Genomic DNA, 26,788 nt, shown 5'->3' with positions numbered 1-26,788 from the left:
TGCGGTCCTTGCTTACTGCAGTCTCCAACTTCTCGGCTCAAGCAATGCTCCCACCTCAGCCTCCCAAGCAGGTGGGACTACAGGTGTGCACCACCATGCCCAGCTAATCTTTTGTAATTTTTGTAGAGATGGGTTTCACCTCTACACCTTTTCACCATGTTGACCAGGCCGCTCTTGAACTCCTGGACTCAAGAGATCCTCCTGCCTCAGCCTCCTAAAGTGCTAGGATTACAGGCGTGATCCACTGCGCCCAGCCCTGGCTCTGTGATTTTACCCTCTCTGCACCTCTGTTCCTCGTGGTTTTAAAGGTGGAGATGCCGAGGACTGGCGGGAGCTGCAGGGCTGCCGTGGGGGCTCCTATGTAGGCAGTGAGGGCTCTCTGGTCAGCTTCCTCCAAGGAAGGAAGGTCCCTCTTCCGAAATCTCCGCTGGGGAAACAGCTCGCTTCCCTCACCACCCCCAGATGAGGAGCACTGTGCTAAGGAGTCTCAGGCACCTGGTCAGCGGGAGAAGGAAGGACTGTGGACCTGCTGGGCCGCAGAGTCAGCGATTCCCTGGGCTCCAGGCTGACGCCTGCCCCGACAGAGCAGGACATTCCAGCCAGTTTGGGGGTGGGTGTCTTCAGTTCCAGCCCAGGCACGAGAACTGCTGACCACTTCCTGCGGGCCTCCGACCCGGCGGCCTAGCCACCCATCCGGCCGGGGTGGCCATCAGTCGTCTGGAAAGCCTACGAGCCCTGTGTCCTTGTTTTGCAAAGAGCAGTTCCTGAAATCACGGGGCTTAGAGCTCTGCTCTTCTGATCAGGGGCCGGTTTCAGCAGCAAAGGCCAGAAATAACACAGTGTGAGCGCTGCTGAGTGGAGCATCATCCTAGCCCTTTCCGGGGGATGACTCACAATGCTGCCATTCCAGCACCGGCTGGTACGAGGCTCCAGACTAGCGGCTTATCGTGCCGGCCCGGATACACCCGTCCTCAAACTTGGGTGTGCAGAGGAATTAACTCAGGAAGGAACCTCGGGAGAGATTTGTGCTGGTCCTTCCCCCCCCACGTTCTCGAGTCTGAGTAGGGCTTGGGAATGCCTTGGGAGGTGTGCGGGGACAACTTTGCTTGTTTGTGTTTCCGGGAAATACTGCGTTTAGCAGAGACAGCATTTTATACAGGAGGAATCGGAGACTGGGAAAGATGGCAGGGCTGCTCAGCGTGGAGCTGGGATCTGGCCGGGCTGTGTTCTCCAGGGGCAGGGCCGATCTCTGAGTTACATTTACTTATATAATTATTTATTCATTCATTCATTCTTTTTCGAGACGGAGTCTTGCTCTGTCACCCAGGCTGGAGTGCAATGGCAAGATCTTGGCTCACTGTCACCTCTGCCTCCCAGGTTCAAGTGATTCTCTCACCTCTGCCTCCCAAGTAGCTGGAATTACAGGCAACTGCCACTACACTCGGCTAACTTTTGTATCTTTTTTTTTTTTTTAGTAGAGACAGGATTTCACCATGTTGACCAGGCTGGTCTCGAACTCCTGACCTCAAGTGATCTGAACTCCTCGGCCTCCCAAAGTGCTGGGATTACAGGGGTGAACCATGGTGTCCGGCATTCAGTCACATCTAAAATGAAAGGGCCATGGAATCACCAGAACTCTCCTTCCTGTGACCTTGGGTGAAGGTCATTTTTGCCTTGCCCCTCAATCTCCCCATTTATAAGCCTGAAGGTTGTAAATTACAATCTTTTTATCCAACCACTTGTCTTTATTTTATTTTTGAGACAGAGTCTCGCTCTGTTGCCCAGGCTGGAGTGCAGTGGCCTGATCTCGGCTCACTGCAACCTCTGCCTACAGGGTTCAAGTGATTCTCCTGCCTCAGCCTCCTGAGTAGCTGGGATTATAGGCATGCGCCACTATGCCTAGCTAATTTTTGTATTTTTAGTAGAGACGGGTTTCACCATGTTGGTCAGGCTGGTCTGGAACTCCTGACCTCATGATCCGTCCGCCTCGGTCTCCCTAAGTGCTGGGATTATAGGCGTGAGCCACGATGCCCGGCCCACTTGTCTTTATTTGTTGCCTTCTCTTCCGTTTAGGTTCGTGTCGCCACCTGGTGATTGACTTCTCTGTGTGCACATTTGCACCGTTGCAGGCATGACCAGGGTGGAGCAGTGAAGCGGGGCCCATGTTTCAAGCCTGTTTCACAACAGAAGACGGCCTCAGCTTACAAACCACACTCATGACCAAATCTGCTGCCCCATCTTGTATTATACTATTACAGAGAGTTTTCTTGGCACGTGGCCACACCCATTCACTTACTGCTGTCTGTTTTCCTGCTGTAAGGGCAAGGTTGTGACGGACCTGATGACTGGCAAAGCTAAACATGCTCCCTCCGGCCCTACCCAGAGCACGTTTGCCTCCCCTGTTCTAGAATGACCTTGGAGGCTCCTGCGTGCCTGTTTCTGCTGGACAGGACCAATGGGAGAACCAGCAGCCTGCTGAAGTGGGGAGAGTGCGGGTAGCCTCTAGCCCCAGGCCTCTGCATTCCTGAGAGTCACTTTTATGGCGTTGTAGATTAACCCCTTGGGGTGCAAACATGCTGGCCTCTCCTTGGCTGCCAGTGTCCATAGTCCCTTGAAGTGGCTGTGGGAGATTTTAGCACACTGCCTGCCAGGATCACAGTTGTTTGAGCTGGCCCTGAACCCTGAGAAGCCCTTTACTCCCCTGCTTTGCCTGGTTCCTCTCCCTCCAAGTCTCAGCGCAGGTGCCTCCTCTTTCAGGAAGCCTTCCTAGATTTCACCTGCTCTCTTTCCTCCCAGGCCTCCCTTTGCTGCTGCACTGATCGTGCTTTGCCATCCTGGTCTGTTTCCCAGTCAGTTACCCCCCCGTTGTCTGTGAGCTCCTCCTGTGAGCAGCCAAACCATGGGACAGGTGGGGTGCCAGAAGGCAGAGCTGGGATGGGAGTGCTGCCAACGTCAGTGGCAGGTGGGGCTCCAAGCTGCAAAAAGCAGCATTACTTGGAGGTGGAGAGTGGGACCGACCCTCAGAGGTGCAGTTTCCTGGGAGGGATGTAGTCCCGGAGACCCCTGCTCATGTGGGGGCAGGTCCGGAATCACCTTCTGAGCCCGAGATGATTCACTGCCAAGAACTGAAAATGCTCTGAGACAGTGCGATGAAGCCACAAACCACCTGTGCCTTCCTATGACTACAGCTGTCATCATTTGCTGCAGGAGGCTGAAAAACACAAAGACAAAAGAGGTAGAAGGCAGGGCCTCTGCTCCCCAGCCAGGAACTCCCCTTCCCCCCAACTTGAGTTGCACCCTGGGGCTCGGACCTCAGGGAGCCTGGTCAGCACGCAGGGGCTGGCAGGAGCTGTCCTGGGACCTTCTGAGATGGATAATTAAAGGGGGGGAGGGCTAAAAGACCACAGCTGAAGGGCGTGGCTGGGGGGGCTTATACTGCTCTGTCACAGGTGGGTCCGATTTGGGCTTTCCTGAAGGAAGGACGCAGGAACAGGTCTGGTCGCTTCTTTGAGCGACCCAGGACAGTCACAGGAGAAGTCTGAAGGCGCACTCGCTTTTCCCAGGCGGTGGTGGCCATGCCTGCTGCTTCTACGTTGGCTAGAGATTGTGTCCCCGGCACCTCGTCTGCCCAGACTCCGGAGCAGCCAAACCCCGGGATGGGAAGCACTTGCTGAGAACAAGTTTGTTCCGCCCTCAGGGAAAGCCTCTGGACAGGGTGGCTCGTTTTGTTTTCTCTCCAAACTCTAACATACCTGTTCAGCAGCTTCCCAGCCCAGAGCGGGCCAGAGACGGAAAACAGCCTGGTGTAAAAGGTGGGTGACGAGATGGAGAAACTCTAAGACTGTCCCCTCACCCTGGCAATGGGCCGCCTTGTCTTATAATTCAGTAAAACACCAGCTGGTCCCAGAGATCAGGAAAGGGAGAGAGGAGGGTTGCTGCTTTCCAGAGCAGCATCTCAAAGATTAACACTGGGGCTTGGAGCTCAAAGGAGTGGGTGTTAGATTCCCTAAAAAACCGCAGACTGTTGGGCAGGACTTGCTTCCCGGGGTTTCCGGGAATTGAGGGCACCACTGCCTTTGTCTCCGGCTGCTCCACTCACACCTTAGCCCCAGAGGGCAGTCAAGGGAGGGGTGAATGTCATGCGCATCCGTGTGAAGAGACCACCAACCAGGCTTTGTGTGAGCAACATGGCTGTTTATTTCATCTGGGTGCAGGCGGGCTCAGTCCGAAAAAAGAGAGTCAGCGAAGGGAGATAAGGGTGGGGCCGTTTTATAGGATTTGGGTAGATAAAGGAAAATTACAGTCAAAGGGGGGTTGTTCTCTGGCGGGCAGGAGTGGGGGTTACAAGGTGCTCAGTGGGGGAGCCTTTGAGCCAGGATGAGCCAGGAAAAGGAATTTCATAAGATAATGTCATCGCTTAAAGCAAGGACTGGCCATTTTCACGTCTTTTGTGGTGGAATGTCATCAGTTAAGGCAGCGCAGGGCATTTGCACTTCTTTTGTGATTCTTCAGTTACTTCAGGCCATCTGGGCGTATATACGTGCAAGTCACAGGGGATGCTTGCACAGGGGATGCGATGGTTTGGCTTGGGCTCAGAGGCCTGACAGTGAGGATCACAGGTTTGGGGCTGGAAGGACTGGGATCTGGGCTGGTTCTGCTACATAGGAGCTGTGTGGCCCTGGGCAGGTCATGCCTCCTCTAGCCCCTCTGTAAATTAGTTCAGTGGGCATCAGGAGACACTCACCGGCAGGCATCCGGAGACAGTCAAGCTGGTGGGGCCATCAGCAAGCCCCATGTGATGACAATCCTTATGAAGGGCTGAGCATCTTCTTGGCAAGTGACAATTGGAATTTATTACAACCACATCAGGGAGCAAAACTATTGAGCTGGAGGGCACTTAGAAATCTCCAAGCCCAGGCCGGGCGCGGTGGCTCAAGCCTGTAATCCCAGCACTTTGGGAGGCCGAGACGGGCGGATCACGAGGTCAGGAGATCGAGACTATCCGGGCTAACACGGTGAAACCCCATCTCTACTAAAAATACAAAAAATTAGCCGGGCGTGGTGGCGGGCGCCTGTAGTCCCAGCTACTCGGGAGGCTGAGGCAGGAGAATGGCGGGAACCCGGGAGGCGGAGCTTGCAGTGAGCCGAGATCGCGCCACTGCACTCCAGCCTGGGCGACAGAGCGAGACTCCGCCTCAAAAAAAAAAAAAAAAAAAAAAAAAAGAAATCTCCAAGCCCAACTCTACCATTTGCAAGATGGGGAGACTGAGGCCCAGAGGAGAGACAGATTGTCCTGGGAGAATTGAAGCCTAAGTTGGAGTTCAGACGGCCCCTCTGGCAGCAGGGCTGTGTGCGCTTCTGCCCCAGGATCTGCAGCCTCTAGGTGGGCCTGCTTGGAAAGCCCCCAGCCCTGAAGGCTCAGGCTCCTTCCTCCAGGAGGCCGCTGGGTGTGCTGTGTGCGGTCAGGGTGCTCTGTGCAGTTGGGGAGGCTCTTGGAAAATTCCCCCGGCCTTGGGCCAGAAGTACAGCTGCAGAGACAAACAGGATACGGGGTCTCCAGCCACCACGGGGGACAATGGCCAGGAGAGGAAATGTCTCCAGACCCGTGTGTGGATGTGGAGCCCGTCTGGGGGCTTTTTTCAACGCAGCTTCCAGAAAAACAAACACAGGGGAAGCCAAGCGTCTCTGGCCAGGAGAGGAGCGTTCTGCCCACTCTGGAGAAGGGGCAGAGGTGTGAGTAGGCTGGAGAACTGGGGGCACCCGCTTTGAGTCTCAGGTCACAGACGGGAAACTGAGGCCCGGAGGAGGAGGAGGAGGTGCCACAGGCAGGCAGCAAGTTAACGCAGGTGGTCTTGGGTGCCCACTCCCCACTTCTCTCCACAGCCCCTTGGGGCCATCATCTGTGCAGGGGCACAGGCAGCCCCATCCGTGGTGGGGACAACGCGGCCAGGGCACTGGTAGGAGGCACTGACCTCCCAGGGACGTTGGTTCTTCCCCACCTGCCTGTGAAGCGCAGCTGCTCTGTGCTCCTCGCTGGGCCAAGGCCACGGAGAGAACTCGGCGTGGGCACAGAATCTCAGTGCAACTGAGCTATGCACCTGTGCTCGGCTTGTTGGAAAAGTCCTCAAGTCTAATTTAATCTTTATGATGACTCAGGGCACAGCCACAGAATCTCACGTCCCGCCTGCCTGACCCCCAGGGCTACTCAGAGGAAGTGACCACTCCGTGAGGTTGTGTTGACAGACGTGTTGGACCCGAGGCATGAATGTGACCCTCGGTGGAGAAGACTCGCTGAGCAGGGGAGGAAGCCACAGAGGCTATAGATGGCACTGGTGGAGGCGTAGGGAGAGGGAGACCTGGGGCAGGGTGGTGATGTTGAGTGCGTCTGTGGGCATCCACAGGTCCTGGGCACTGGGGCAGCAGATGCCTCAGGGGTGGCCGCTCACCCAGGAAAGCAGCCCAAACGGAGGAGAGGTGGGTGCCCAGAGCTGCACCCATTCCACAGGGAAGGTGCCAGGAGAATCTAGCTCCCAAAGTGCTTTGGGCCTCGGCAGCGGGACCTTTGTGAAGGGTGGAAGCATTACCCAGTCCCCTGAGACAGGGGAGGCAGAGGGAGCTGGACAGAGGCTCCCAGCTGGCGGGGGCTGGGCAGGATGAAAGTTGAGCTTTGGTGGGAGAAGGAAGGTGGGAGATGGGGCCGGCAGGTGTCTGCAAGGAAGGGTGGGGTGCTGAGGGCTGGAGTCCAGGAGGGGCTTCAGGATGGGGTCCCCGGACCTTGTATCATCCATCCCCAAGGCCCAAGGAGGGGGCCGGGAGGACACCAGGCTGGAGGGGCTGCAGGCTGCTGGGGTTGAGGGGCTGTGGTTGGGGGCCACTATTTCTAACCACTGTCCCAGGCCTGCATCACAGCTTATGTACCGAGCTGACCCCAAAAGGTACGTCCACCCTGAACCTGTGAACCTGACCTTATTTGGAAAAAGAGTCTTTGCAGATGTAATTTCCTGAAGGGTCTGTAGATGAGATCATCTTGGGTTATTCAGGTGGACCCCAAATCCAGTGACAGGGCGCTTAGGAGAGACTGAAGAGGAGACAGACACAGAGGAGGAGGCTGGGTGAAGACAAAGGCAGAGACTGGAGCAATGCAACCTCCAGCAGAACATACGTGGAGCTCCAGAGGCTGGAGCAGGCAGGAAGAGGCCTCCCCTGGAGCTTCCAGAGGGACTGTGGCCCTTCCCACAGCTTGATTTTGGACTTTTGGCCTCCAGAGCTGTAAGAGATGACATTTCTGCTGTCTGGAGTCCCCAGTTTGTGGCACTTGGTTGTGGCAGCTCCACGAAACTGACAGAGTGACTGTCCCTGGATGAGGCTGGAGACACCACCGTTTTCCTCCTCAGACGAGCCGGGGCTGGGGAGCCGCGTCCCCGCAGGGAATAAGAGCTGGTCTGGGAGCTGCTGCCCCTCTGCCTGTGGGTCAGACTTCCAGATTGCGGCCACTGGGGACTCTCTGAAAGTGTCCTTTGGTGCCTCTGAACCACCCCCCGCAACCCACCGTGTGCTCACCGAGCATGTTGGTGGCATGGAAGGTGGGGCCTGGCCAGACCGGCCGGGGAGCCTGGAGGCTGGGCCTCTAAGGGGCTTGGGCCTCACGTGGGCCCTCCCCGAGGTCTTTTCGTCTTTTCGGGGCAGCGAGGGGATGTGCATGGGCATCTGCAGCTGCATCCCTGCTCCCAGGCCCTGGCCTCAGTGAGGGGGAGGGAAGGTGTGACTTTAGGGCTGCCATGCAGGATGCAGGGACTTGAGGCAAGCGGTAGCCCCTGGGCAGAGCCTGTGATTAGAGAAAGGTGAGCAGGACGGGAGGGTGAGGATGAAGGACGCAGGTGTGGGCTGGGAGGGGCTTTGACCTGAGTAGCTCACCTGGGGTGGGGATTCTCAGCCTGGGGCGACTTCACCTCTAGGGGATCAATATCTGAGCTGTTTGGCTGTTATGATTAGAGGAGGGGGCTACTGGCATCCAGTGGGTGGAGGCCAGGGACTAGCTAAAACCCTCCAGTGCACAGGACAGCCCCCTGCCCTGCAACAAAGAAGGATGCGACCCCAAATGTCAGTAGTGCCTGGGTTGAAAAGCCCAGCCCTAAAGCCAGTCAGAACTGGTTCCAGTCTTATCTTCTAGCTGGTCACTGGCCTTGGGCATGTCACATTACCCCCTGAGACTTAGTTTTCCTATCTGTGAGATGGATACGTTACTATTTAACTTAGCGATTATTCTTGGTTTTATTAAACCAGGTGTGTGTAAAGCACCAACCTACCACAGCACAGGATGGAGGGATCCCTCCCATTCCCATTTCCTAGAGCTGGGCCAGAGTCAGCAGCCCACATCCACCACGTGGGTGCTCATACTCCTGTGTTGGCAAGGGCATCAGAGCAGGCAGACAGGCGGGGCCAACAGTTCAGTTCTGCCTCTTGTCTGAGCTGACGCGAGCCCAGGTCAGGCTTCCTCAGCGGGCAGGGGTGAGATTCCGTGCTTTGGCCTTGGGTCCGCCTGGCCAGGGAGGTTCCTGCTCTCAAACCTGGCTCAGGCCTGGAGCCAGTGGGGGGAGGTAAAGAGGTAGGCCCGTTGGGACAGGCCAGGTTTACAAGGAGAGCTGGCGGTGAGGCGGAGGGGGGCCCATCTCTTCCCCTAAGTGTTCCCATTGATGGAGCCAGTGGCCCGGGCAGCACCCGGGCGGAGACGGAAGGAACTGCATGTGAGCGTGTGTGTGCATACGTGTGCCTGTCTGTGTGCACACACTTGTGCTCGTGAGTCTCTGTGCCCATGCACATGTGTGTTTGTGTGTCTGCATACACATGCGTGTGTGTGTGTGCATGCATGTGTGTGTGCAGTAAGTGGAAGAGGAACAGAGAGCAGAGCTGAGGCTGGCAGGGCTGGAGGGCCGGTGGCTGGTGGACTTCCCCAATCCCAGCCTAGGCGGGGGACTGGGTGCCCCGGCCTCTACTACAGAACCTGGGGGCTGGGCAGCGGGCAGGCAGGACAGGGCCTGGAGCCGGTCCAGGAAAGAGCTAATGATCAACCGGCTGCGGTGTCTGTGCAGCCGCGCTGGGCCTGCCTCTCCGTCACCGGCCCTCAGGCGCAGGGAGGAAGTAGGGCAGGAAGCAGGGGGCGGAGGCCGCTGTGCAGTCAGCCCGGCTGTGGGCGGCCCCTGCCTGCTCCGTCCAGCTGGAGACAGCCCTGTGGGGCCAGCCAGCGCTGGGCCAGGAGCGGCCACCTGGTGCCTGCGTGCCACGGTCCTGTGGGCCTGGGAGCTGCCCCCGAGGAGCACGCCTCAGGTACGGGGGGCTCCGGGGCAGGTGGGGTGCGGACTGGCCGAGCAGGCTGCTGTCTGCGGGTCTTGCCACGGTTGGATCTTTACACTTTCTTGAGGACTTTTCTGAGCTGTTTCGGATGGGAGTGGAGCGAAACTGCGAGCTGGGGGCCTCGGGGAGGTCGGCGGCACCTTCAGCAGACCCCACTCAGAGCTCACAGGTGCTGGCAGTGCCAATCCACAGTGATTACGGGCAACGGTTTCAGCTTTGACAAAGCACCCTTGCTTCTGGGACCTGGCCTGACCCCATGCTGACCCTTGGCGTGAGCAGCCCTGGGGGTCTGGGAGCAGAGCCAGCCTGTCGCTGGATTCCAAGTCCGGCGGGTCTTAGGTGTGACCCCAGCCCCCGGTTAGCTCGGGCCACACTGCCAGACCCACCAGGGCGAGCCCAGCACCTCTAAGCCTCACCCGGCACCGCGGTGGCTGTAACCAGCCACTTTGACGCTGCCACCTTGGTCTCTTTTCCAACAACCAAATGGACCAGCCACTGGACCAGGGGCTCCAGCCTGAAAATTCCAGGGAGGGCCTGGGCCCAGCCTTCAACCGCAGGTGTGCCGGGGCGTGTGGTCCCGTGTGTGTACACCACTGAGTCCCCCTGTGGGCCTGTGCGTGATTCCCCAGGAGCCCCGGGAGCCCTGCCCTGTCTGTGAAGCGGGAGTTTCCGACTTTTTGCCATTGATGAGGCTCAAATGAGATGAATAGCAAAGTGACACAGCGGGGAGTTAGTGGCGTCAGCCAGTGCCAGGGCCAGGGGCAGCCTACATGTGGGCCGGCCACTCAGGGTGTGGCCTCCCAGTGCCAGGCAGCGGGGCTGCGGCTGAGCTTGTGGCTGGAGGCACGGCTGGGCCCAAGTCAGGGTTAGGTTTAGGATGGGTACGCGGGGGCTGGGCTCAGACCGCCTGGGTTCAACCCCACCTGTGCTGCTTGGCTGTGTGACCTTGGGCAGGCAGAGTCACCGCAGCTGGTGGCTTCTTTGTGAAAGGGGCACGGTGGTGCCTCCCTCCTCCAGGTGAGCCAAGGACAGCCATAATTATGTGACTGTCAACACCGTTGTGACAGCGATGACAACTGTCCCGTGTCGGGCGCTGGGCCAGCGTTTTATGCACGGAGACATCACTCACTCTTCCAGCAACACGAGTGAGGATGGCCGCACAACACAGAAGAGGACGGCAGGGCCCAGGAGTGCACGGGTGCGCCGGTTTCCCGTGCTGCCAGAGCGCATGACGGAGCCCTCTTGGTCATGTTCTCTCGCAGCTCTGGAGGTCGGAATTCCGAACTCAAGGTGTCCCTCAGAAGGCTCCTGGGGCGGCTCCTCCCTGCCTCTTCCCGCTCCCTGTGGCTCCGGGCGCTCCTTGGCTGTGATTGCATCAGTCCACTCTCCACCCTGGTGGTCACGTGGCCTCCTCTCCGGTTCCTCTGTGTGCCTCCGTGTCTTCTCTTTTACTCACAAGGACACCAGGCACTGGATTTAGGGCCATCCCCATCTGGAACACCCTCATCTTAAGTGAAGGTCACTTCGTCTGCACAGACTATTTCCAAATAAGGCCCCATTCTGAGGTTCCTGTGGGCATGAATTTTGAAAGGACAGTGTCACCCCAGGATGTGAGGTGACAAGTCAACACTCCAGAGGTGCTTGGTGGCATAGGTGAGGTCTCAATGACCCTAGAAGTATTTGTTCAGTAACAGCCTGGCGAAAGCTTGGCCAAAGCTTCCCATACCCGTTCAGGGCCGGCCCGGGCCCTCTCCCTCCTTCTTCCAACCCACACTCGCCAAACTCTGACTGTGGACCAGGAGCACTGTCCCTTTTACCCACTCGACCCACTTGTGCGGTGTGCGTGCTCATTCTCATTTTCTGGCTCAGTAAATTGAGGCATGGAGAGGTCTCCCAGAAACCAGGGTTTGGCCCCACGTCTCCATGTTCTGGAGCCAAACTCCACCCCTTCTCCTGGAGCTGGAGGCTGGCCTGGGGCTGGGGCCTGTTCTGACCCATCCAGGGCCCTCCAAGGGTTTGTCCTGATGATAAACTGAACAAACAGGATAAAGGCAGGAAGGAGAGAGTCCTGCAGGCTGCTTGGTGGTCCCCCAGCTCGGTGAGCTGGCCCCTGGGAGCATCAACACCTACCCGTGGTTGGGGCCTCTGCTTGTGCAGTGGTGGCTGGGCCTGCAGGGCTGAGGGAGGGGACGCTGCGGAGACGGAACTCACTTCCTCATCACCAGGCTCTGCACAGGAACCCCACGCTTAGGGTTGTAACAGCAGGTGGGAAATTCCCTGAGCCTGGGGAGCCCTCCTTTTCTCAGGAGACCGTCTCTGAGCACCGGCTGTGTGCCAGGCCCATAGAAGCCCTGGATGACATTTCGAACAGGCCCGTTCCTAACCCAGGGGGAGGTGGGCTGGGAGGCAGGCAGGTGTCCCGGGCATCAGCCAGTGGATGCAGAAAGGCTGCTGGGACTCCTGCTCTGCTTACAGGGACATGAGACCTGGCTCCTGAGGGACAAAGAGGCAGAGATGGGAGGACGAGGACCCCGAGGTCAGGCATTGGGAGCAAAAGACCCCCTAAACCAGGAAGCTCGCACGCCAGGGAGTGGACCCCAGCGCTTTGTCGAGACCCCTCCATGTGCTTCCGGAGATGAGATGGGAAGACAGCCTGGCCTCGCAGGCAGCGGCTTCCTGGTGCTGCCACAGACCCCGGGCCAGGTGGTGGGCACAGGCGGCCACAGGTACCAGGACCGCAGTCCTGCAAAGCAAGGAGGAGAAAGCGAAGTCTGAGGCTGGGCAAGGGCAGCCGGAGCGTCCCGCGCTGTCCCCGAAGGTGCCCAGAGCTCTCCAGGCGTGACCAGGGTCCCAGGACATGGGAACAGGGAGGGCGAAGGCCCCAGGCTGCACAAGGCATTTGATCAGTGAGGCCATGTTCCGTGTCCGCAGTTCCACGCACACTTCCTCCTTTGGAAAGCGTCTTACGGGCTGCACCCTGCTCTCACTCCTGGGCGAGCAGTTTCCCTGAAGGGTCTCTTGGGCGCCTCTTGGCGTCAGATGTCTCCTGATTCACCATTCCCGGCCCCCAGAGGTGGTTGGGGGGTGGCAAGGATTTGGCCACAAACTGACCAATCAGGTTATAGTTGGAGTAAGTGTGCAGGTGGGAGGGGGTGTGCCGGGGCCACTTCACAGCCAGGAGCTGTCACCTCTGCAAGCCTTGCTGGCCCGGGGCTGGTCTTGCTGAGGCCCTGCGGTCTGAGGTCCCCCAGGGAGCCTTCCCTGACTGTGAGATTCCCTCCCCGGCCAGGGCTAGGGGACCCTCTCTATGCCTCATAGAACCTGCCTCACGGAACCATCGCTATTCTGTCTAAATTCTCAACTTAGCAGGTCTGGGTCTTCCTCCCTCTGTGTTCCCACTGGCCGGCTCAGAGCTGGCACAGCACAGGGGTGCGTGGTGGTTGTTGAAACCAAAGACTTTAGACGGTGGGCTCCTCCTGCCCCTGCTCTGCTGATGGAGCCCAAAGTGTACGGTGAGCTGGGGCCTGGGAGGCCGGTTCTCAGGGTGACAGCCACAGCCATGGGGGCAGGGGTGATGGCTGGGCTTACATGACACCCACTTGTCCCTGCCTGCAGCCGACTCGCCCCCCCATGAGGGTTTCCTCATTCTGTACTAAATGTTACAGGGGAGCGGCCTCTTGGGGAGCCTCTGTGAAGGGAGCTGTCGCCGCAGTGGTGGCCCGAGCCAAGAGCAGTGCGGGAATGGAGGAGGTGCTCACGGGCGGGGAAGAGGCAGCAGGGATGGCAGCTGCAGTGTGCGCTTCTGCTTTGGTCTGCCGGGTGTGCGGGTGCACGTGTGTGTGTGCGTGTGTGTGTGTGTGCGCGTGTGCGTGTGTGTGCGTGCGCGTGCGTGTGCGCGTGTGTGTGCGTGCGCGTGCGTGTGTGCGTGTGTGCGTGTGCGTGCGTGTGCGTGTGTGTGCGTGTGCGTGCGTGCGTGCGTGTGTGCGTGCTGCGTGTGTGTGTGCGCGTGCGTGTGTGCGTGCGTGTGCGCGTGTGTGTGCGTGCGTGTGTGCGTGTGTGTGCGTGCGTGCGTGTGTGCGTGCGTGTGTGTGTGCGTGTGTGTGTGCGTGCGTGTGTGTGCAAGTGCGCACAGGCAGAATTGCCTGACCCCTCAGAGCCTCGGTTTCCCCATCTGTGTACTGGGGATGTAGGCCTTCCTTGGGGTTGCTGGGCCAAGGCGTCTGGCAATGGGAGGTGTGCCAGTTGACACCCACTGTCCTGGGAGTCCTGAGGTCAGTCTTGACCACCTCTGGGTTTTCAGGCTCAGAGCCTTGGGGGAGGGCTGGGGGTGCTGGGGAAGGAAGCCGGGCTCTGTCTGTGCTTGATGTATGGTGAGATTTTCCGTGCTGCTGTCTGATGCAGGCTCAGCTGCCCCTGTTTGGTGAAAAATTGAGGTGGGGAAGAAATAAGCCCAGCACTCCCGCGGCTCCTGCTTCTGATTTCCCCGCCCCTGCGAGACATTCTGAGCAGACGCTGGGACAGACTTTCCTACGTGTGCACTCGACCCCCTGCTCCTGGCTTGAAGCCCCCAGGGGTGCCTCTCTGCCTTTCCTGGGTGCTGGATGTCCAGGGCCTCCTGCCTTCCCTTCACAGCCGCGTCCTGTGTCCCTGACTGCAGACCCCACGTACCCCCAACAGCTGCCCGGTTTGCCTCCCAGTCCCCTGCCACATTCCCTGCCCAGAGACCAGGGTGGAAGTGGGAGATGGGGCAAGGACAGGAGGCTCTGGGGGTTGTCCTGGCCGCTGGCAGGCCCCAGCTTGGTGGGCCCATCAGGGCTCTGAGGCCTGGACAGAGGCCCTGGCAAGCCCTGGGTGCCTGGTCCCTCAGCGTCCACCACAAAAGTGGTGACGGGACAGCAGGAGGCCAGACTTGCACTTTTGCCCCCAGACAGACGTCAGTGGCATCGCTGCCCCAGTTCTCCATGCCCTGCCTGCAGAGGGGATGTTTGCTGGCCACTGGGGGGGCTTCAAGCCAAGAGCAAGGGGATGAGTCCACACGTAGGAAAGTCTGTCCCAGTGTTTGCTCAGAATGTCTTGTGGGGCAGGGAGATGGGAGGCAGGAGCTGCAGGGGACGCTGGCTTATTTCTTTCCCACCTCACATTTCACCAAGGAGGAGCAGCGGAGCCTGCGTTAGATAGCAGCAGGGAAAACCTTCTCACCACACGTCAGGCACGGACGGAACCCCTTTTCCTTCTTCTGCGTCCCCATCGCTCCCCGAGGCTCTGGACTTGAAAACCGCCCTGGCCATGGCATTCTAGTGGGGCAGGGTGGACCTTCCTCCACTCACAATCAGGGAACAGTGAGGCCCCCCATGACCAAGCCCTCCCTGTAGGGACAGCAGGGTCCTGACACTGCGCTTGCCGTCCTCCCCGCTTGTCAGCCTCTCTGCCTGAGGCCGGAGCTGAGGAGGACACGTCTGACCCCATCCCCGCGGCCACAGCTGGGATTTGTCCTCTGTGTGCCTCAGCCCTGGCCCCGGCCGCCGTCCCCATGGGCCCTGCGCCTGCATGTGACGCCGGAAGGGGGACTCTGTGTCCTTCTGTGTCTTCAGGCAGGCAACGGAGCACTGTCCCGGGAGCACAGTCTGTCAGGCATGACGGCCTAGCAAAGAGGCAGTGACTGGCCCCTGAGGAGGGGCCCAAGACACCCAGGGGCTCTGCCTCGATGGGGAAGGGGCCTCCAGGCAGAAAACCAGTGAAAGGAGGCCCCGTGGAGGAAGGGAGCACAGCACACCCGAGATGGGGAGGGAGGCACAGCAGCGGTGCGGGATCACACCCACCACAACACCGCGCACGGTCACCTGCTGCGGTGAGGGGCCCGCTGGGTCTGAAAGGTGCAGGCGCTCAGTAACGCTGGCGTTCTCTCCTCTGGACCCCAGCCTTGGACACAGCCTCTGTGCTGGTTCTGGCGGGGGCCGCCTCTCCTGACCACACCCACTCTGTCCACAGGGCCAGGCATGTGAGGCCGCCGCGGGTCATGGAGAACCTCCCTGCTGTGATCACTGAGGAGCAGACCCCCATGGGGAGGGGTCCCGTGGGACCCTCAGGAGGGGGCAGCAGCCGGGACCACGTCTGGACGATGACCACGAGGCCCTCTGTGAGCTGGGAGAAAGCGGGGCCTGAGGAGGCCAAGGCACCGGGGAGAGGCGGTGAGTCCATCCCACCCACTTGTCCACCCCACCTGCCCTGTCCATCCGTCCTTCACCGCGCTGTCCGCCTCCAGGCCTCCTGGGGTAAGGGCTGGGGCTGGGGCTGGGGTCGGGGTCGGGGTTGGGGTCTGTTCTCCATCACTTCTCGTTTCCTTCCCCCGCGTGTGTTTACTGGAGCCACTGTGCCCGCTGAGTCACTTGAGAGGCCAGAGCCCAGCTCGTGGTTTTCCAGGGACAGGTCAGTGATAACGAAGCAAAGAACGAGACAGGGGCATTCGAACCCACATGTTCAGAGACCATTCCAGAAACAGTCCGATGGGTTTGGCCTTGGAACCCCTGAGGGTCCTCAGGACGAGGCATCCTCATTCCCCAGGAGGCACCCAAGGTGCAGAGAGGGAAGGGCCGGGCCAGGCCACCCTGCAGTCAGGGGCTGGGCCAGGACGCGTGCCCAGTCTCCTGAATCCCTGGGAAACCTGAAGGGTGGCCTAGGTGATCTCCAGGATCCCATCTTACCCTCATCCTGAGACCCTGAAGGGGAGGAGGGGAGAGGCAGGGGACACCAAGGCCTGCAAGCCTCTCCCTGGCCGGAGACAGCTGTGGCTGTGACCCCGCCCTGGGCCACCTCCTCCCAGTGTCCAGCCTCAGCCTGGTCTCCTCTTAGCTGCCCACGTCCCTGTCTCGGGACTCCAGGGCTTAGCACATGGTAGGTGCTCCATCACTGTTCAAGGGATTGATGAACGAAGGATGTGTTTGGACAGTGGCATGAAAACCTCAGATGCTGTTGTGGCTCACAGCCGGGTGTGGGAGAGTTTTATACCTGCAATCCTGCCCTTCTGCATGAGGGCGGAGATGGGAAGGGGTCGATGGCCTCCTGCCCTGAATCACAAAGGGGAAGTGGTCTGCAGGCACCAGCCTGCCCGGCCAGGAAGGGCGGCTCAGAGGTTTGGGGCGGGGCCTGGGCCTGGGGAGCCCACCAGGCCACGGGATCACGTTCCCTCCAGGGCAGGCCTCACAGAAAGGAAGGGGCTGGGCCGTGCCCAGGGCCATGAGTGCACAGAGCAGGAGGGCCCTGGCCAGCCTCCCACAGAGCCGCGGGGCCCAGGGAGGAGCTGGGAGCCTCTGGGAATGGGAGTGGCGGGCGTTGGAAGCCTTTGCCCTGAGTGGCTGGGTATTTCTTCCTCCAGAGGCTCAGCAAAGCACTGTGGCATCGCCTCTGCCTGGAGCGAATCTCTGTGGGCCCAGCGCAGGGGAGCTGAGGAGACTCTCCCTGCTTAGGAGGCTGGGTGGGCCGAGGGAAAGCTGGCTTGGGGTGGGGCTCCTCAGCTCCTTCACCTCCTCGTCTTCTCTGGACAATTTCAGACAGACATCAAAGGTGGCAAGAAATAGTGCAGATAATTCCATTTGCCCACACCCAGATTCCTTGAATGTTCACATTTTATGACTTTTACTTTGTGTGTGTACTCGTGTGTGTGTGTGTCTGTGTGTGTGTGTGTCTGTGTGTGTGTGTGTCTCTGTGTGTGTGTGTGTGTGTGTGTGTGTGTGTGATTTTCTTCTGATCCTTTTGGGAGTAAATGGCAGACACGATGCCCCTTCATCCTAAAAGGTGTCCATATTTCCTAAAACCAGGACGTTCTCTTACATAACCACATTGTAATTATTTCAATGTTAATTTCCTGGTTTTAATAACACCATCACCTCATCTACAGGCCTCATTCAGATCTTGCCATTTATCCCAATAATATCCTTTATAGCAAAAAAAAAATGTATATATATTCCTGGGTCACACCTTGTATTCTGACGCGACCTCTCTGAGGTACTTTTAATCTGGAGGCTGCTGTTTTGAAGATACAGTTTGGATCTTTGTAGAATGTCCCTCGATTCGAGTGCAGCTAATATTTCTTCACGATCACATTAGAGATTTGGGCGGGAATCCCACAGAAGCAATGTTTCTTCAGTGCAGACGATGTCCATTAGTCTCTGGCTGGTGATGCTAATTTTGGTTCCTTGGGAAAGGGGCGGCTGCCAGTTCTCCCCACTGCACAGTTATTTTTCTCCCCTCCGCAGTTAGTAAGTAATTGGGGGGACGACACCCTGAAACTGCGTGAATATCCTGTTCCTTGTCAAACTCGTGAAGCTCTACTGTCTCATCATGGGCTGGCCTGGCTGAAATAGTCCTCGCAACAGAGGCTGCCAGGCGGTGACTGTCTAATGAGGCAAGCCTTCTCCATTCAGCAATCAGTTTTCAACTGTAAGGAAGAGCTGTTCCGCTCCCCAGGTATCCACTGATTTAATTCAGCGTAGGCTCACACATCTTTAATCGAGTCTCCAGACTGTATACATCATTACCTATTTTGTCATTCAGATCACCCTAGATTTGGGTTTTCCATGTGTCTACTTCACTCAGTGGGTGCGTCCTCACTTTCTGGGACATGAGATGTTCCGGGCTCATTCTGCACTTTCCCTGCCACAGCCCTGGGATCGGCTGGGTCTCCAGGGAGCCCTGGCTTCTGAACTGGAGGATGATGTTTAGAAGCTGTTGGGCCGGACACCTATCAACTTCAATAGGGACGGCACCTTGTTCGAGAGGCTAAAGAGGAGACCCAGAGCCAGCGACCATGACATAGGGTTGATTGAGAGGACTTCCATACAGGGTGGCTCAGCAGTGGCGGGCTGGACAGGCCCCTGTAAAAAAGCATGCAGTTGATATAGCATTTTCCCTTAGCACCCTCCCTCTACCATCCTCCAGCTGGCAAGCCTCATCCAACCCTTCCAAACAAAGGGGCAGGATCTGCACAGCCTACATTCCGTGCGATGAGCCAGGGGCTCAGATCTTCTTCACACAGGGAGTGAATCTCCAGGCTGGCTGCTGCTGGATTCTTTAGCACGAAAGTCTGAGCACACGTTCTTTTTAGCCCATGGGGGCATCCACGGGGTGTGTTTCGGTTACAGCTGTCAGGTACATCAACCAACGGAGCCGAGATCTGAGCAACACACGCTTCTTTCCATTTGAGACATTTCTTTTTTGTTTTTGAGACGGCGTCTCGCTCTGTCGCCTAGGCTAGAGCGCAATGTTGCGATCTCGACTCACTACAACCTCCGCCTCCCGGGTTCAAGCAATTCTCCTGCCTCAGCCTCCCGAGTAACTGGGACTACAGGCATGCGCCACCCTACCTGGCTAATTTTTCTATTTTTAGTAGAGACGGGGTTTACCATGTTGGCCAGGCTGGTCTCGAACTCCTGACCTCGTGATCCACCTGCCTCAGCCTCCCAAAGTGCTGGGATTACAGGCGTGAGCCACTGCGCCCGGCCCGTTTGAGACATTTCTGAGTCCTCACTGCATGCCTAGCTCTGGGCTTGGGCTGGGGCTGCAGAGTAAGTGAGGCCTAAGAATGGGCTCTGGCCACACAGGGCAAGCGCACACCACCGCAGGTGGTCAGCAAATGCTGGTGTGAAGTGAACACTATCACTTGGGTGATGCAAGGCCCAAGGCCACTGTGGCTGAGCTACGCCCAGGGCTCGGAGCGAGACGTACAGGAGGCTGTGAAGACTGGCCACACAGAAGTTCACGACTCTGCTGCTGCAGTTGCAGGTTTTCCTAATCAGATCCCCCTGGATCCTAAGGCCTGGATAGAGAAACTGCACAGGACAAAGATGAAGTGCCCAGGCCAAGATGCAAACTCTGCAGGACCAATGGCCAGAGGGGTGACCCCCAGCAGGGAACCGAGCAGCCAGTAGGGGTCCATGTCCCGGCTCCCACCTGCACAAGCTGTGAGGCTGAGCCCATCTGTGGGCGGCAAGATAAAGTCCCCCAAAAATGCCCACGTCCTTATGCCCAGGACCTATGCCTGCATTACCTCATCCAGCGGAAAGGACTTTGCAGATGTCATCAAAGGCAAGGATCTCGAGATGGAGGGAGGATCCCGGATGCTCCGATGGGCCCTCCATGGAATCACAGGGCCTTTAGAGGAGGAAGGCAGGAGGGAGAGGCAGAAAAAGAGATGCAGTGACAAAGCGGAATAGCAGTGGCGGCCACAAGCCGAGGGACATGTGCGGCCTCTTGAGGGCCAGGAGTGGATTCTCCCCAGAGCCCCTGGGAGGAACAGGGCCCTGTCCACACCCTCACTTTGGCTCTGTGAGGCGCATTGGAAGTTCAGAGCAGCGGGGTCCTACCAGTCGTGTGGTCTTAATCTTCTGAGTGTGGGGCAGCTTGTCACAGCACACTGGGAAATGCAGGCAGTTTCCCTCCTTGCTGGGCTCTGGGGAGACTGGAGGAAGGCAGCTGTGGGAAAGGCGGCTTGTGCGGGACAGAACTCACCTCTTTTCTTGCAGAAAGACCTGGAGCGTTTGGTGCCTTCAGGGCAGCCAGGCATTTGCTTGGTCTCCCCTAATCCTGGGAACCTGCTGTGTTGCAGACGAGGCTTCTCCCACCCGTGTGGCTGGGCCTGCCGCTGGGACCCCTCCCTGGCAGATGGGGGCTTATCCCACAGGTAAACATCCTGCGCCCCACGCAGGGCTTCAGGTTCAAATCTGGGCTGTGGCGCTCCCTGGGCATCCAAGAGTCTAACCCAGGGCTTCTCAACGTGTGGCCTCAGACTTCCCGCCTTAAAATCACGTAGGAATAGAAAGAGGGGCTTGTTAAATGCGGATGCCCAGGTCCTGCACCCAGAGGGGGACATAGCCCCTGGGGGCTCCCTTAAGCATCCCTGTATGCGTCTGAACAAAGAGGGGACGTGGGTCCTGGGGGCTCCGTGGGTGACACCGTGGGGAGGGGCTTCGCAGGTGCCATGTGGTAAGAAGTAGGTGAAAGTGCCCTCTGCGTGGTGGCATGAGGCATCCAGGCACAGGCTTCCCAGGGATGGGATCTCCGCAGGGCACGGGCGGAGGGAGGCAGCCCCGGGCTGGGGAGCAGAGCCCACAGAGGGGGCCCAGGAAGTTGTGGGCTGTGGAGGTGTTAAAAAGCCGCTTACCCTGGAGACCCCCTGACCCCCAGCTGGGGAGGAATGGAGACCCCAGCATCCATGTTGGCTTTTCGCCTTTGCTGTGATGCCCGACTGTCCTCTGACTTTCCTTTTGTGTGGTCAGCACTGCTGGTGGCCACTTGGGATGACCAGGATGCGTTAGGCAATAGGACAGGTTATTTAGAATTTGAAAATGCAGGCCGGGTGCGGTGGCTCATGCCTGTAATCCCAGCACTTTGGGAGGCTGAGGCAGGTGGATCACTTGAGGTCAGGAGTTCAAGATCAGCCTGGCCCATATGGAGAAACCCCATCTCTACTAAAAATACAAAAATTAGCTGGCACACGCCTGTAATCCCAGCTACTTGGAGGCTGAGGCAGGAGAATCACTTGAACCCAGGAGGCAGAGGTTGCAGTGAGCCGAGATTGCGCCATTGCACTCCAGCCTGGGCGACAGAGCGAGACTCTGTTCTAAAAAACAACAACAACAAAAAAGGGATAATGCAATGCCCACCCTCTTATGGGAGCAGGAACTTCAGGCCATCACAGCGCAGGAACCATTGTGGAATGATGGGCTGGTGTCTCCTGTTGGAGGAGTGGATTCCAGATTCCAGAGGTGTCCAGATTGGCCCTTCCCCCACAGCGGGTGAGGGTGTTTGCTCAAGGGCCCCTTAGCAGAAAACTCTCAGGCAGGTGCTTCAGGGTTATTCAAAGGTGTGAGAATCCGTCTCTGCCTCTGTCTCATTTCCATCTGTCTCTCCAGCTCTCCCTCCCTCCCTCCCATTTTCTCCCCTCTCCCTCCCTCTCTCCCTCCTGGTTTCTCTCCAGCTCTCCCTCCCTCTCTCCCTCCTGGTTTTTCTCCCCTCCCTCCTTCTCCCCCTCCCATTTTCTCCCCTCTCCCTCCCTCTCTCCCTCCTGGTTTCTCTCCCCTCCCTCCCTCTCCCCCTCCCATTTTCTCCCCCTCCCTCCTTCTCCCCCTCCCATTTTCTCCCCCTCCCTCCCTTTCCCCCTCCTGGCTTCTCTCCTCTCCCTCCCTCTCCCCCACCCAGTTTCTCCCCTCTCTGTCCCTCTCCACCCCCGCCCCCGTTTTCTCCCTTCTCCTTCCCTCTCCCCGTCCCCGTTTCTCCCCTCTCCCTGCTCTCCTCCCGTTCTACTACTCATTCTCTTCCCCGTCTCCCCCACTTCTCCCTTTGGCTCTGTAGAGGCCAAAGCCCCTGGAATGACACTGCCTAGAGATCTGGGGCGCAGTCTTGACCTGGAGGATGGGGAAGCCTTTTTCCTCTGTGTTTCCAGGCACTGGGAGGGATAGTGCACAGGGCAGACGGGGTCACAGCCCCGGGAGCCTGGATTCTAGTGGGAAATTGCCAACCTCAGACGTTGAGGAGGGGGGTAGATCTCAGGAGCCCTGCGGCCCCCGTGGCAGGTGGCCCCCGAATGGGACCCAGCAGACAGAGCCCACGCCCACCCCTGCGGAAGGTTCCCCTGGACGGTGCCACAGGGACGGCCCAGAGCAGGGGTGATGGGTCGGACCGTGCCGTCATGGGGTCCCAGTGGCTCTGCACAGATCAGGGCACAGACAGGAGGGAGGGCCAGGTGCGAACAGCTGCCCAGGTCAGACCCGCCGAGGCTCGGAACCAGGATGGGGGCAGGGGTGGGGTGGGGGGTGGAGCCCACGGGGTTGCTGGTGGCTGATGTGGTGTGTGAGTGGGAGGTGTTATTGATCTGAACAGGGGTGGGGGCCTCTGCCCTCTGAGAGACAGGGAGGAAGTGGAGAGGAGCTGGCTTAGGGAGGCGGAACTGAGGCTTCCAAGGTGCTTGTGGGGTGTGTGCTGGAGGTGGGTGCCCCATGGTCCCAGACTCCCCACCTTACAGTCACCATGGGGGTGGAAGAGGGGCTTGCTAAATGCAGCTGTCCAGGTCCTGTGCCCGCAGGTTCCGATGCAGCAACCCTCTAGGGGCAGGGCGCTGAGGGGAAGGGTTGGAGGTCACGGTGACAGGGAGGAGAGACCATCTGCGTGCAGTGGTTGCTGTGCCGGCCTGGCCTGCAGGGGACATGAGTCCACTTGTCTCCAGCACTCCATAGGACAGGCACTCATCCCGAAGGAAACAGGCTGGGAGCTAAGCAGCGGTCCAAGGCCTTTTTAGGGGTGGGGCAAGGTTGAGATCTAAACCCAGGGCCTGGGCTCCCCAGGAGCCCACTGCCCAGGCCTTCGGGGTCAGGTGTGTGGGTTGGAGGCTGGCAGGGGGAGTGCAGTGTCCCACAGACCTCCCAGCTCAGGCTAGACCAGCTGCCCACTCTCCATCTGCCCCTCCAGACCTGACCCTGCAGCTGCTGGCTGTGCGGAGGAAGAGCGGGCTACAGGACCCCGGCCTACAGCAGACCCTCCGGGGCCAGCTCCGCCTGCTGGAGAATGACAGCCAGGAGATGGCCCGCGTGCTCGGGGTGAGTAGCCTTCTGGGGCCTGGGCAGGGATGGGAGCTGGAGTCGGGGGCAGGGAGGGACTGAGGTGCAGTGTCTGAGACCGGGGACAGAGGACACAGGCCTCAGAGAGCAAGAGCCACTCGGGAGAGTGGTGGCCTCGGAGGGAGGGGAGGCTGTGATGCCCAGGGGATGGCGAAGGGTTGTTTCTCCCACTTGCTTCGTGGGGGACACTGTGATCGTCCCCTCTGCTCTCCCACAGCCCCAGCACAGGGGACCTCGGGCTGTCGCTTTCTCCACCTGTCCTCCACTCGCAAGGACTGTCAAAGTCTCTTTGATGGGGAGTTAAGGACAAGTGTGAAGTTAGTCTTATTATTTTTTTCCTGGCGACAAAGCCAGCATCCTGCGGGCCTCTGCACACACCAGCGTTCTGGGGAGGCTGGCACAGGGTGTGTCTGGGCCTGGCAGACCTCCCCATGGCTGAGGGCCAGGGGCTTGGGAGCTGGGCTGGACATTACCACCACTGACTGGGGTTGAACCAGCCTGGCCTTGGCCGGTGCCTGTTAGCCTCTATGAACCCTGCTTCCTCAGCCACACACTGGGGATGCTTAGAATTACGTCCCTAGGAGCTGACTTGAGGGTTATGTGATTAACTCACACCAAGCACCTGCGGGGTGCTGGACACATAGTACCTGCTCGACACGTGGGGCTGTGGTGCGTGATGTCGGGCACAGGTGCACTGAGTCAGTGTGCTGGCTCTGGGTTTGAATCTCAGCTGAGCCACTTACAGAGGTCAGACCTTGGATGAGAAATGGGGCCTTCAGCGGGACATGGTGGCTCACACCTATAATCCCAGCACTTTGGGTGAATGAGGAAGGAGGATCACTTGAGCCCAGGAGTTCAAGACCAGCTTCAGCAACATAGGGAGACCTCGTCTCTACAAAACATAAAAAAGTTAGCCAGGTGTGATGGTACACACCTGTGGGAGGGTAAAATGGGTGGATTACCTGAGCCCAGGAGGTTGAGGCTGCAATGAACTGTGATTGTGCCACTGCACTCCAGCCTGGGCGGCAGAGTGGGACCTCATCTCTAAAAAAAAAGAAAAGAATAGAAAAGAAAGAAACAGGGCCTTATTTTTTGTCTCTCAAATGGAGATTCTAATAGTACCCCGTGACACACACTTCCCGAGTCGGAAGAGCTGTGTTAGCTGCTGTTATTTTTCTTGTGCCTATCAACACTGATGAGTAGAAATCAGAGGAGAGGGGATGCTGGCTGGGGAGATGGAAATCAGAGCTGATGCTGCAGGTGGGGCTGGGAGCACAGCCGAACAGGAACCAGCTTAGGTGGGGAGAACAGGCGGTCACTGGTGTGTGGGGGATAAGGCAGGTGGAGTGCTGAGGCGGAGGCGTAGAGGGTGAGGGGCCAGGGCATGGGGGCCACATGAGCTCTGGGAAGGGCAGGAGCTGCTCCCCACAGGCTCTGGGGAGCCATGGCTGGCTTGAGAGCAGGGGAGGAGCTGACTTGGAGTGTGAAGGAATCTGCCCTGGGTGTGTTGTGCCCCGCTGGGGCCACATCTGTGAGATGTTTCTGTCATGTGGACTTATCCTCCTGACAGATGCCCCAGAGCTCCTGGGACCCTCTCGAATTCCTATTTCTTTCTCTTAAGGAATTATCAGCCAGGCTGCTGTCGATCCACAGTGACCAGGACCGGATCGTGGTGACGTTTAAGACTTTTGAAGAAATCTGGAAGTTTTCCACCTACCACGCTCTTGGTAAAGAGGTGACCCTCCCAGAATTGGTCATGGGGACGCCTGTTGGAAGGTGCTGGTCACACACCATGCACTTAGATTACAGATTGGTGCTTTATTTATTTATCTATTGTTTTAAGACGAAGTCTCACTCTGTCACTCAGGCTGGAGTACAGTGGTGCAATCTTAGCTCACTGCAACCCCTGCCCCCTGGGTTCAAGCGATTCTCCTGCCTCAGCTTCCTGAGTAGCTGGGATTATAGGCACAAGCCACCATGCCCAGCTAAATTTTTGTATTTTTAGTAGAGATGGGGTTTCACTATGTTGACCAAGTTGATCTCAAACTCCTGGCTTCAGGTGATCTGCCCGCCTCGGCCTCCCAGAGTGCTGGCATCACAGGCGTGAGCCACAAATTCGTGCTTTAGAACAGGCAGGTTCACAAAGGCCTCACCAGCGAGATAGCAACACTGGTGTGCGCACCTGGTGCTCAGGGAGAAATGCCGGGTAGGCGGAGTCGTGGACGGATGTGGGTCTTTGTTGCAGGAATGATTTAGGCTGTGCCTCTAGTTGCCTTCACATGCTGCCTTCTGTAATTTCACTCAACCACAACTTGAGGGAAGCTGCCATCCAGTGGCCTCAGTGCTGACCGGGAAAGCTGTTATTTGAAAGCTGACCCACGTGAGCTCTTCCTGAAATGTTCCCTGTTCCATTTGGAGGAATTCCAGGCTCTAACGGAGCCTCCCTGGGGATCTTGCTGTACCATCCTTGATTTCAGGGCCGAGTAAGTTAGGGAATAGGAATTGTAGCCACAATTCCCCGAGCACCGGTGAGCAGGGCTGACGCTCATCCCCCTTGGCCGGTTCTTGGAGGAAGTGGCTCATCCTTGGCTGCCCATCCACAGTGGTGGCCATTGCGGGCGGGGCAGGGGGGCGTCCATCCAGAGGGCAGCAGGCTTCCCGTCCCCGTCTTTCAGAGTCCACTGTACGCTGAGTGTGGAGGAAGGATTCTCACGTCACTTGCCTGTGCCTTAAGCGTGCACCGAGCCTCCTAGTTCAGCTGCGGTGAACGAAGGCTCACTGTCCCAGACCGGAGTGGGGAGCTCGCAGCATCCCAGAGACAAGGCTTCAGCTGATAGAAATGGAAACAGATATCAGCTCATAACGCGGGGTGGGGCTCGCGCATGTGCATTTCAGACTCACCTTGCTGCTAGCCCGCACCCCCATGGCCTGCACGGCCCCGACCACATGGTCCCTGTCTCACAGAGGGGATACGGAGGCGTGGGGAGGTCACATAACTTGACCATGGTTGCCGCTGGTGGGTGGTGGAGCTGGGCTTGACCTCTCACAGCCCGGACGGTCAGGCTGTGTAGCCAGCACTGTGTGCACCTCAGGGGAAGTCTCCCTGGACCTGGTCAGTGCAGGGCTCAGCTAACCTGGGGCCACGCAGGCTTCCCTGCCTCCCTGCCCCTCTTTCGGAGCCCTCAGGTGACCGGGCCTTGCCTCCACAGGCTTCACTCATCACTGCCTGGCAAACCTGCTTATGGACCAGGCCTTCTGGCTGCTCTCGCCCGGTGAGGAGGAGGAGACGGCCATCCAAGTCCATGTGGATGAGAACGCCTTGAGGCTGACCCACGAGAGCCTCCTTGTCCAAGAAGGTGAGTGTTGCATGGGGTGATGGCCAAGGTCTAGCTGTGCGGGGCACGCCCGGGCCGTGGGGTGACAGCCTGGATCCCGCTGTGCTGAGCATGCCTGGGGCTGTGGGCTGCGGAGCCTCTGGAGGCTGAGGGATGTTTCAGGCAGGGAGGTGTGCTTGGTGTGGCACTGTCACTTAGTGGTAGAGACCCTGGCCAGCCCCCAGGGACACAGAGGTGCCTGGGAAACAGCGGAAGAGAGGTTCTGTCTGGTGCCAGCCCCAGCTCGTGTCCCTGGCGTGGCTGCTGCACTAGCCTCGTGGTTGGCCCCGAGTCTGAGGCGGGGACATGAGGCTGTCTTTCCTACCCAACCACAGCCGGAGAGGGCTGCCAGTGGTGGCTGGGCTCACGGGGGCAGTCCACACTCAGCAGAAGGGCCCTGGGGGTCCCACGTTTGGCTCCGCATCGCCCAGTCAGGGAAACTGAGGCCCAGGGCGA

General features: G+C 58.6%; 1 protein-coding gene across 13 annotated transcripts in view; it reads left to right on the top strand.

The window, feature by feature from the left end:
• Positions 1 to 26,788, top strand: part of SH3TC1 (SH3 domain and tetratricopeptide repeats 1) — a 63,583-nt gene that overhangs the window by 9,910 nt on the left and 26,885 nt on the right. For 4 of the 13 annotated variants that reach the window (XR_012434601.1, XR_012434602.1, XM_074039353.1 and 1 more), the window contains exons 1-6: positions 9,229 to 9,324; positions 15,340 to 15,539; positions 19,952 to 20,026; positions 22,810 to 22,937; positions 24,580 to 24,685; positions 26,168 to 26,314. Coding sequence is in view for 8 of the 13 variants with exons in the window: in XM_065544713.2 (XP_065400785.1) it covers positions 15,368 to 15,539; positions 19,952 to 20,026; positions 22,810 to 22,937; positions 24,580 to 24,685; positions 26,168 to 26,314 (628 nt within the window). In the remaining 5 variants the exon portion in view is untranslated. Of the gene's footprint in view, positions 1 to 3,462; positions 3,813 to 9,228; positions 9,325 to 10,613; positions 11,005 to 11,826; positions 12,864 to 15,339; positions 15,778 to 19,951; positions 20,027 to 22,809; positions 22,938 to 24,579; positions 24,686 to 26,167; positions 26,315 to 26,788 lie in introns of those variants that run through there. The other 9 variants (XM_074039354.1, XM_065544720.2, XM_074039355.1 and 6 more) reach the window with 7 other exon arrangements.

Source organism: Macaca fascicularis, chromosome 5, assembly GCF_037993035.2.
Source record: "Macaca fascicularis isolate 582-1 chromosome 5, T2T-MFA8v1.1".
In the NCBI taxonomy this organism is placed as follows: Eukaryota; Metazoa; Chordata; class Mammalia; order Primates; family Cercopithecidae; genus Macaca; species Macaca fascicularis.
The sequence above is the reverse complement of the archived record's forward strand: the minus strand, read 5'-3'. Positions and strand labels throughout refer to the sequence as shown.